This window comes from Oncorhynchus nerka, unplaced genomic scaffold (genome assembly GCF_034236695.1).
Source record: "Oncorhynchus nerka isolate Pitt River unplaced genomic scaffold, Oner_Uvic_2.0 unplaced_scaffold_898, whole genome shotgun sequence".
NCBI lineage: Eukaryota > Metazoa > Chordata > Actinopteri > Salmoniformes > Salmonidae > Oncorhynchus > Oncorhynchus nerka.
Window position 1 is genome coordinate 246,337 of NW_027040397.1, and position 11,217 is coordinate 257,553.

The 11,217-nt window shown below is 40.5% G+C and overlaps 1 protein-coding gene across 1 annotated transcript; it reads left to right on the plus strand.

The window, feature by feature from the left end:
• The first annotated feature begins 3,817 nt into the window (after nucleotides 1-3,817).
• LOC135570748 (dentin sialophosphoprotein-like) lies at nucleotides 3,818-10,302 on the plus strand. The gene is given in 6 exon segments (XM_065016706.1): nucleotides 3,818-3,858; nucleotides 5,066-5,235; nucleotides 5,335-7,397; nucleotides 7,496-8,894; nucleotides 8,984-9,898; nucleotides 9,980-10,302. Coding segments are annotated over 6 exon segments (4,911 nt in total).
• The last annotated feature ends 915 nt before the right edge of the window (nucleotides 10,303-11,217 follow it).

Genomic DNA, 11,217 nt, shown 5'->3' on the forward strand with positions numbered 1-11,217 from the left:
CTGTGAGCTGCTCTGACAGTTGGTGCTTAAAGCTAGTGAGGGAGATAAGTGTTTCCAGTTTCAGAGATTTTTGTAGTTCGTTCCAGTCATTGGCAGCAGAGAACTGGAAGGAGAGGCGGCCAAAGAAAGAATTGGTTTTGGGGGTGACTAGAGAGATATACCTGCTGGAGCGTGTGCTACAGGTGGGAGATGCTATGGTGACCAGCGAGCTGAGATAAGGGGGGACTTTACCTAGCAGGGTCTTGTAGATGACATGGAGCCAGTGGGTTTGGCGACGAGTATGAAGCGAGGGCCAGCCAACGAGAGCATACAGGTCGCAATGGTGGGTAGTATATGGGGCTTTGGTGATAAAACGGATTGCACTGTGATAGACTGCATTCAATTTGTTGAGTAGGGTATTGGAGGCTATTTTGTAAATGACATCGCCAACGTCGAGGATTGGTAGGATGGTCAGTTTTACAAGGGTATGTTTGGCAGCATGAGTGAAGGATGCTTTGTTGCGAAATAGGAAGCCAATTCTAGATTTAACTTTAGATTGGAGGTGTTTGATATGGGTCTGGAAGGAGAGTTTACAGTCTAACCAGACACCTAAGTATTTGTAGTTGTCCACGTATTCTAAGTCAGAGCCGTCCAGAGTAGTGATGTTGGACAGGTGGGTAGGTGCAGGTACCGATCGGTTGAAGAGCATGCATTTAGTTTGACTTGTATTTAAGAGCAATTGGAGGCCACGGAAGGAGAGTTGTATGACATTGAAGCTTGCCTGGAGGGTTGTTAACACAGTGTCCAAAGAAGGGCCGGAAGTATACAGAATGGTGTCGTCTGCATAGAGGTGGATCAGAGACTCACCAGCAGCAAGAGCGACCTCATTGATGTATACAGAGAAGAGAGTCGGTCCAAGAATTGAACCCTGTGGCACCCCCATAGACACTGCCAGAGGTCCGGACAGCAGACCCTCCGATTTGACACACTGAACTCTATCAGAGAAGTAGTTGGTGAACCAGGCGAGGCAATCATTTGAGAAACCAAGGCTGTCGAGTCTGCCGATGAGGATGTGGTGATTGACAGAGTCGAAAGCCTTGGCCAGATCAATGAATACAGCTGCACAGTAATGTTTCTTATCGATGGCGGTTAAGATATCGTTTAGGACCTTGAGCGTGGCTGAGGTGCACCCATGACCAGCTCTGAAACCAGATTGCATAGCGGAGAAGGTGCGGTGGGATTCGAAATGGTCGGTAATCTGTTTGTTGACTTGGCTTTCGAAGACATTAGAAAGGCAGGGTAGGATAGATATAGGTCTGTAGCAGTTTGGGTCAAGAGTGTCCCCCCCTTTGAAGAGGGGGATGACCGCAGCTGCTTTCCAATCTTTGGGAATCTCAGACGACACGAAAGAGAGGTTGAACAGGCTAGTATGTAAACTTCTGACACACTGAAATTGTGATACAGTTACAATTATAAGTCAAATAATCTGCCTGTAAACAATTGTTGGAAAGATTACTTGTGTCATGCACAAAGTAGATGTCCTAACCGACTTGCCAAACTGTCGTTTGTTAACAATTAGTTTGTGGAGTGGTTGAAAAACAAGTTTTAATGACTCCAACCTAAGTGTATGTAAACTTCCGACTTCAACTGTAGGTCCTGGATGGCAGGAAGCTTAGTCCCAGTGATGTACTGGGCCGTACGCACTACCCTCTGTGGCGCCTTATGGTCAGATGTCGAACAGTTACCATACCATGCGGTGATGCAACCGGTCAGGATGCTCTCGATGGTGCAGCTGTAGAACATTTTGAGGATCTGAGGACCCATGCCAAATCTTTTCAGTCTCCTGAGGGGAAAAAGGTGTTGTCGTGCCCTCTTTACAACTATCTTGGTGTGTTTGGACCATGATAGTTTGTTGGTGATGTGGACACCGCTTCACTACAGCCCCGTTGATGTTAATGGGGGCCTGATCGGCACTCCTTTTCCTGTAGTCCACGATCAGTTCCTTTGTCTTGATCACGTTGAGGGAGAGGTTGTTGTCCTGGCACCACACTGCCAGGTCTCTGACCTCCTCCATATAGGTTGTCTCATCATTGTCGGTGATCAAGCCTACCACTGTTGTGTCGTCAGCAAACTTAATGATGGTGTTGGAGTCGTGCCTGGCCACGCAGTCAGGGGTGAACAGGGAGTACAGGAGGGGACTTAGCACACACCCCTGATGGACCCCAGTGTTGAGGATCAGCGTGGCAGATGTGTTGCTACCTACCCTCACCACCTGGGGGCGGCCCGTCAGGAAGTCCAGGATCCAGTTGCAGAGGGAGGTGTTTAGTCCCAGGGTCCTTAGCTTAGTGACGAGCTTCGTGGGCACTATGGTGTTGAATGCTGAGCTGTAGTCCATGAACACCATTCTCACAGAGGTATTCTTTTGCCCAGGTGGTAAAGGGCATTGTGGGGTACGATTGAGATTGTGTCATCTGTGGATCTGTTTTGGCGGTATGAGAATTGGAGTGGGTCTAGGGTATCCGGGAGGATGCCGTTGATGTGAGCCATGACCAGCCTTTCAAAGCACTTCATGGCTACAGACGTGAGTGCTATGGGGCGGTAATCATTTGGGCAGGTTACCTTCTCTTCCTTGGGCACAGGTTCGTCTGAGGGCTCGTCTGTTGGCATAGCGGGATTTCTTCTAAGCGTCCGGATTAGTGTCCCGCTCCTTGAAAGCAGCTCTAGTCTGTAGTTTGATGCAGATGTTTCCTGTACTCCATGGTTTCTGGTTGGGATTTGTACGTACGTTCACTGTGGGGATGACATCATCAATGCACTTATTGATGAAGCCGGTGACTGAGGTGGTAAACTCCTCAAAGCCATTGGATGAATCCCGGAACATATTCCAGTCTGTGCTAACAAAACAGTCCAGTAGCGTAGCAACCACGTCGTCTGACCACTTCCGTATTGAGCGAGTCACTGGTACTTCCTGCTTTAGTTTATGGTTGTAAGCCGGAATCAGTAGGGTAGAATTCTGGTCAGATTTGCCAAATGGAGGGTGAGGGAGAGCTTTAATAAGTCTCCGTGTGTGGAGATGCATACAAACATCCAATGGATTTGAATATGGCTTTGGATGCACATTTCTGCAGCATTAGTAAAGATGTGATCAATATACAGTATGTCGAGGATTTAATTCCTGTGCTGTTTGTAAATACCCTGGTAGGTTGACTGATAGCCTGAACCAGGTTGCAGGCACTAGTTACAGTTTGAAGCTTTTTCTTTAGTGGGCAGCTTGATGAAAGCCAGTCAATATTTAAATCACCCAGAAAATATGCCTCTCTGTTGATATCATATACACTATCAAGCATTTCACACATGTTATCCAGATACTGACTGTTAGCACTTGGTGGTCTATAGCAGCTTCCCACCAGAATGGGCTTTAGGTGAGGCAGAGGAACCTGTAGCCATATTACTTCAACAGTATTTAACATTATCCAGATACTGACTGACTGTCTATAGCAGCTTCCCACCAGAATGAGCTTTAGGTGAGGCAGATGAACCTGTAGCCATATTACTTCAACAGTATTTAACATCTCTAAGCTTCACAGCAACACGCACACAATCCTGTCTCTCCTGTAGATGTTGAAACCATGTCTTGCTACCACTGTATCATCAAAGGTATGATCTAAGTGAGTTTCAGAGATTGTCAGAATATGAATGGTATCTGTTACTAGCAACTTATTAGCTTCATGTACCTTGTTTCCTAGGTTACACATGTTAACGCGGGGCTATTTTGAGCACTTTTCTTGGATGCTTGATTGTTGTGATCGTTTCACTGAGCGGTTTATCAGCAGTAGACATGACGGGGATATTTATTTATATTCGAGACGATAGTGCAGGGTGAGCATTACACAGTGGACAGACTTCCTACCAGGGCACATCACCTCAGTGCTAACAGTATAACTCTGGTTCATAGGCTCATGATTACAGCATACAATAGCTGTATGATTAACTAGGGGCATTCGGGAAGGGGGGTTAGAGGGACATACATTAGGTTACTTATGTTATGACTGCCAACGTATGACTGGGACAATGTACATATGCCGCAGCACTACGACAACTCAGTGACACAATGGCAGGGCTTGGGTCACTGATAAGTCATCGTCTCAATGCAGCCTTGAAATGTGCGGACTAGGAGTCCAGGAGCCAAGATCATCTTGATAAATTAGTCTAAGCTTTACCGATAAGAACTAAGCCAAGCTTTATTATTGTTTACAGGTATCAATAAATTGCAAAGCCAGCATTTGTGTATTTATTTGTATTGTTCCTGCCTGCATCCTCTAGTATTTTCTTTCTGGAAGTGTGCACATTTTAAACAATCTAAGCTTTACCGATAAGAACTAAGCCAAGCTTTTTCATTGTTACAGGCATCAATACATTGTGTAGGCAGCAGCAGCAGCGTTTCTTTGGAGGCACAAGCTTGGCCGGAACACCGTGTTCCAATGTTGGCACAGTCAAAATCCTCACTATATCACTTTCCAAGGCCTCAGCCAATCCCTGGCCGCCTCACAGCTCTCTGAATTCTGTTGCTTAGCAACCGGCGCTGTGATAGGAGGGAGGTGTGTGTGTGTGTGTGTGTGTGAGGAGCGCTGAAGTAAACAACTCAGATAAAATGCAACTCAGTCTGATGCCCAAAAGACTGTCAACATAGTGATGAAGGTGCTGATAGTGATGAAGGTGCTGATAGTTATTATAGTGATGATAGTGATGATAGTTATGATAGTTATGATAGTGATGATAGTTATGATAGTGATGATAGTGATGATAGTTATTATAGTGATGATAGTTATGATAGTTATGATAGTGATGATAGTGATGATAGTTATTATAGTGATGAAGGTGCTGATAGTTATTATAGTGATGATAGTGATGATAGTTATGATAGTGATGATAGTGATGATAGTGATGATAGTGATGATAGTGATGATAGTGATGAAGGTGCTGATAGTGATGATAGTTATGATAGTTATGATAGTGATGATAGTTATGATAGTGATGATAGTGATGATAGTTATTATAGTGATGAAGGTGCTGATAGTTATTATAGTGATGATAGTGATGATAGTTATGATAGTTATGATAGTGATGATAGTGATGATAGTGATGATAGTGATGATAGTGATGATAGTGATGAAGGTGCTGATAGTGATGATAGTTATGATAGTGATGATAGTGATGATAGTGATGATAGTGATGATAGTGATGATAGTGATGATAGTGATGAAGGTGCTGATAGTGATGATAGTTATGATAGTGATGATAGGGATGAAGGTGCTGGTAGTGATGATAGTGATGATAGTGCTGATAGTGATGAAGGTGCTGATAGTGCTGATAGTGCTGATAGTGATGCTAGTGATGAAGGTGCTGATAGTGATGATAGTTATGATAGTGATGATAGTTATGATAGTGCTGATAGTGATGATAGTTATGAAGGTGCTGATAGTGATGATAGTGATGATAGTTATGAAGGTGCTGATAGTGATGATAGTGATGATAGTGATGATAGTTATGATAGTGATGATAGTGATGATAGTGATGATAGTGATGATAGTGATGATAGTGATGATAGTGATGATAGTGATGATAGTGATGATAGTGATGAAGGTGCTGATAGTGATGATAGTTATGATAGTGATGATAGGGATGAAGGTGCTGGTAGTGATGATAGTGATGATAGTGCTGATAGTGATGAAGGTGCTGATAGTGCTGATGGTGCTGATAGTGATGCTAGTGATGAAGGTGCTGATAGTGATGATAGTGATGATAGTGCTGGTAGTGATGATAGTGATGATAGTGATGAAGGTGATGAAGGTGCTGATAGTGATGATAGTTATGATAGTGCCGATAGTGATGAAGGTGATGATAGTTATGATAGTGATGATAGTGATGTAGGTGATGATAGTTATGGTAGTGCCGATAGTGATGATAGTTATGATAGTGCCGATAGTGCTGATAGTGATGATAGTGATGATAGTTATGATAGTGCCGATAGTGCCGATAGTGATGATAGTGATGATAGTGCTGATAGTGATGATAGTGATGATAGTGATGATAGCGCCGATAGTGATGATAGTGCTGATAGCGATGATAGTGATGAAGGTGCTGATAGTGATGAAGGTGCTGATAGTGATGATAGTGCTGATAGTGCTGATAGTGATGATAGTTATGATAGTGATGATAGTGCTGATAGTGCTGATAGTGTTGATAGTGATGATAGTGCTGATAGTGATGATAGTGCTGATAGTGATGATAGTTATGATAGTGATGATAGTGATGATAGTGATGAAGGTGCTGATAGTGATGAAGGTGCTGATAGTGATGATAGTGCTGATAGTGCTGATAGTGATGATAGTGATGATAGTGATGATAGTGCTGATAGCTATGATAGTGCTGATAGTGCTGATAGTGATGATAGTGCTGATAGTGATGATAGTTATGATAGTGCTGATAGTGATGATAGTGCTGATAGTGATGAAGGTGCTGATAGTGATGATAGTTATGATAGTGATGATAGTTATGATAGTGCTGATAGTGATGATAGTTATGAAGGTGCTGATAGTGATGATAGTGATGATAGTTATGAAGGTGCTGATAGTGATGATAGTGCTGATAGTGATTAAGGTGCTGATAGTGATGATAGTTATGATAGTGATGATAGTTATGATAGTGCTGATAGTGATGATAGTTATGAAGGTGCTGATAGTGATGATAGTGATGATAGTTATGATAGTGCTGATAGTGATGATAGTTATGATAGTGCTGATAGTGCTGATAGTGATGAAGGTGCTGATAGTGATGATAGTTATGATAGTGCTGATAGTGATGATAGTTATGAAGGTGCTGATAGTGCTGATAGTGCTGTTAGTGCTGATAGTTATGATAGTGCTGATAGTGATGATAGTGCTGATAGTGATGATAGTGATGATAGTTATGATAGTGCTGATAGTGATGATAGTTATGATAGTGCTGATAGTGATGATAGTGCTGATAGTGCTGATAGTGATGATAGTGATGATAGTTATGCTAGTGTTGATAGTGCTGATAGTGCTGATAGTGATGAAGGTGCTGATAGTGTTGATAGTGCTGATAGTGCTGACAGTGATGATAGTGCCGATAGTTATGCTAGTGTTGATAGTGATGATAGTGATGATAGTGCTGACAGTGTTGATAGCGATGATAGTGCTGTTAGTGCTGATAGTGCTGATAGTGCTGATAGTTATGATAGTGCTGACAGTGATGATAGTGCCGATAGTGATGATAGTGATGATAGTGCTGATAGTGCTGATAGTGCTGATAGTGATGATAGTGCTGATAGTTATGATAGTTATGATAGTGATGAAGGTGCTGATAGTGCTGATAGTGCTGATAGTGATGATAGTGCTGACAGTGATGATAGTGCTGATAGTGCTGATAGTGCCGATAGTGATGATAGTTATGATAGTGATGATAGTGCTGATAGTGCTGATAGTGCTGATAGTGCGATAGTGATGATAGTTATGATAGTTATGATAGTGATGAAGGTGCTGATAGTGCTGATAGTGCTGATAGTGATGATAGTGCTGATAGTGATGATAGTGCTGATAGTGATGATAGTGATGATAGTAATGCTAGTGTTGATAGTTATGATAGTGATGATAGTTATGATAGTGCTGACAGTGCTGATAGTGCTGATAGTGATGATAGTGCTGATAGTGATGATAGTGATGATAGTTATGATAGTGATGATAGTGCTGACAGTGATGATAGTGCTGATAGTGATGATAGCGATGATAGTGCTGATAGTGCTGATAGTTATGATAGTGCTGATAGTTATGATAGTGATGATAGTTATGATAGTGATGATAGTGATGATAGTTATGATAGTGCTGATAGTGCTGACAGTGATGATAGTTATGATAGTGATGATAGTGATAATAGTGCTGATAGTGCTGATAGTGATGATAGTTATGATAGTGATGATAGCACTGATAGTTATGATAGTGCTGATAGTGCTGATAGTTATGATAGTGCTGATAGTGCCGATAGTGATGATAGTTATGATAGTGATGATAGCACTGATAGTTATGATAGTGCTGATAGTGCTGATAGTTATGATAGTGCTGATAGTTATGATAGTGCTGATAGTGATGATAGTTATGATAGTGATGATAGTGATGATAGTGATGATAGTGCTGATAGCACTGATAGTGATGATAGTGATGATAGTTATGATAGTGATGATAGTAATGCTAGTGATGATAGTGCTGATAGTGCTGATAGTGCTGACAGTGATGATAGTGCTGATAGTGATAATAGTTATGATAGTGCCGATAGTGATGATAGTGATGATAGTGATGATAGTGCTGATAGTGATGATAGTTATGATAGTGATGATAGTAATGCTAGTGTTGATAGTTATGATAGTGATGATAGTGCTGACAGTGATGATAGTGCTGATAGTGATGATAGCGATGATAGTGCTGATAGTGCTGATAGTTATGATAGTGATGATAGTGATGATAGTGATGATAGTTATGATAGTGATGATAGTGCTGATAGTGCTGATAGTTATGATAGTGATGATAGCACTGATAGTTATGATAGTGCTGATAGTGCCGATAGTGCTGATAGTTATGATAGTGATAATAGTGCTGATAGTGCTGATAGTGATGATAGTGCTGATAGTGCTGATAGTTATGATAGTGATGATAGCACTGATAGTTATGATAGTGCTGATAGTGCTGATAGTGCTGATAGTTATGATAGTGCTGATAGTGCCGATAGTGATGATAGTTATGATAGTGCTGATAGCACTGATAGTTATGATAGTGCTGATAGTGCTGATAGTTATGATAGTGATGATAGTGATGATAGTGATGATAGTGCTGATAGCACTGTTAGTGATGATAGTGATGATAGTGATGATAGTGCTGATAGCACTGATAGTTATGATAGTGATAATAGTTATGATAGTGCCGATAGTGATATAGTGATGATAGTGATGATAGTGATGATAGCACTGATAGTTATGATAGTGCCGATAGTGATGATAGTGATGATAGTTATGATAGTTATGATGATAGTGATGATAGTGATGATAGTGATGATAGTGCTGATAGTTATGATAGTGATGATAGTGATGATAGTTATGATAGTGCCGATAGTGCTGATAGTGATGATAGTTATGATAGTGATGATAGTGATAATAGTGCTGATAGTGCTGATCGTGATGATAGTTATGATAGCGATGATAGCACTGATAGTTATGATAGTTATGGTAGTTATGATAGTTATGATAGTGCTGATAGTGCCGATAGTGATGATAGTTATGATAGCGATGATAGCACTGATAGTTATGGTAGTGATGATAGCACTGATAGTTATGATAGTGCTGATAGTGCTGATAGTTATGATAGTGCTGATAGTGCTGATAGTTATGATAGTGATGATAGTGATGATAGTTCTGATAGTGATGATAGTGATGATAGTGCTGATAGCACTGATAGTGATGATAGTGATGATAGTGATGATAGTGCTGATAGTGCTGATAGTGATGATAGTTATGATAGTGCTGATGGTGCTGATAGTTATGATAGTGCTGATAGTGCTGATAGTTATGATAGTGATGATAGTGATGATAGTTATGATAGTGCTGATAGTGATGATAGTGATGATAGTGCTGATAGTGATGATAGTGATGATAGTGCTGATAGTGATGATAGCACTGATAGGTATGATAGTGATGATAGTGATAATAGTTATGATAGTGCTGATAGTGATGATAGTGATGATAGCACTGATAGTTATGATAGCGCTGATAGTGCTGATAGTGATGATAGCGATGATAGTGATGATAGTGCTGATAGTTATGATAGTTATGATAGTGATGATAGTTATGATAGTGATGATAGTTATGATAGTTAAGATAGTGATGATAGTGCTGATAGTGATGATAGTTATGACATTTATGATAGTGATGAAGGTGCCGATAGTAATGATAGTGCTGAAAGTGCCGATAGTTATGATAGTGCTGAAAGTGATAATAGTGCTGATGGTGCCGATAGTTATGATAGTGATAGTGATAGTGATGATAGTGATGATAGTGCCGATAGTGATAATAGTGCTGATAGCGATGATAGTGCTGGCAGTGATGATAGTTATGATAGTAGTGATAGTGATGATAGTGATGATAGTGCTGATAGTGCCGATAGTGATAATAGTGCTGATAGCGATGATAGTGCTGGCAGTGATGATAGTTATAATAGTGAAGATAGTGATGAGTGTGCAGCTATTAAACACACTTAGCATGCAAATATTTTTTTATATTAATATTACTGTATGTCCCTTTCTGAACTGTTGATAATGTCAACAGTTTATTTGCATGATAAATGCATTAAGTGAAGTGTTTAATGTAGTGAGATACAGTGCCTGAAGAAAGTATTCATACCCCTTGACTTATTCTAAAAAAAATTGTGTTACAGACGGAATTCAAAATATATTAAATATATTTTTTTCTCACCTATTTACACACGATATCCCATAATGAAAAAGTGAAAAAATGTTTTTAGACATTTTTGAAAATGTATTGAAAATTAAATGCCTGTGCTTAGCTCTATTCCATACATTTTTGTCCTAAAACATCTCTCTAGTCCTTGCCAATGACAAGCATAACATGATGCAGCCACCACCAGGCTTGAAAATATGGAGAGTGGTACTCAGTGATGTGTTGAGTTTGCCCCAAACATAATGCTTTGTATTCCGGACATGAAGTTAATTTCTTTGTCAAATGTTTTGCAGTTTTACTTTAGTGTCTTCTTACAAGCAGGATGCATGTTTTGGAATATTTTTTATTCTGTACAGGCTTCCTTCATTTCACTCTGTCATTTAGGTTAATATTGTGGAGTAACTACCATATTGTTTTCTCCTATCACAGCCATTAAACTGTAACTGTTTTAAAGGTCACCCTTCCCTGAGTGGTTTCCTTCCTCTCCGGCAACTGAGTTAGTATCTGGGTGTATTGATGCAGCATCCAAAGTGTAATTTATAACTTCACCATACTCAAAGGGTATTCAATGTCTGCTTTTTTTTTTTTTTTTACCCATCTACCAATAGGTGTCCTTCTTTGTGAGGCATTGGAAAACCTCCCTGGTCTTTGTGGTTGAATCTGTGTTTGATATTCACTGCTCGACTGAGGGACCTTACAGATCATGTGTGGCGTAC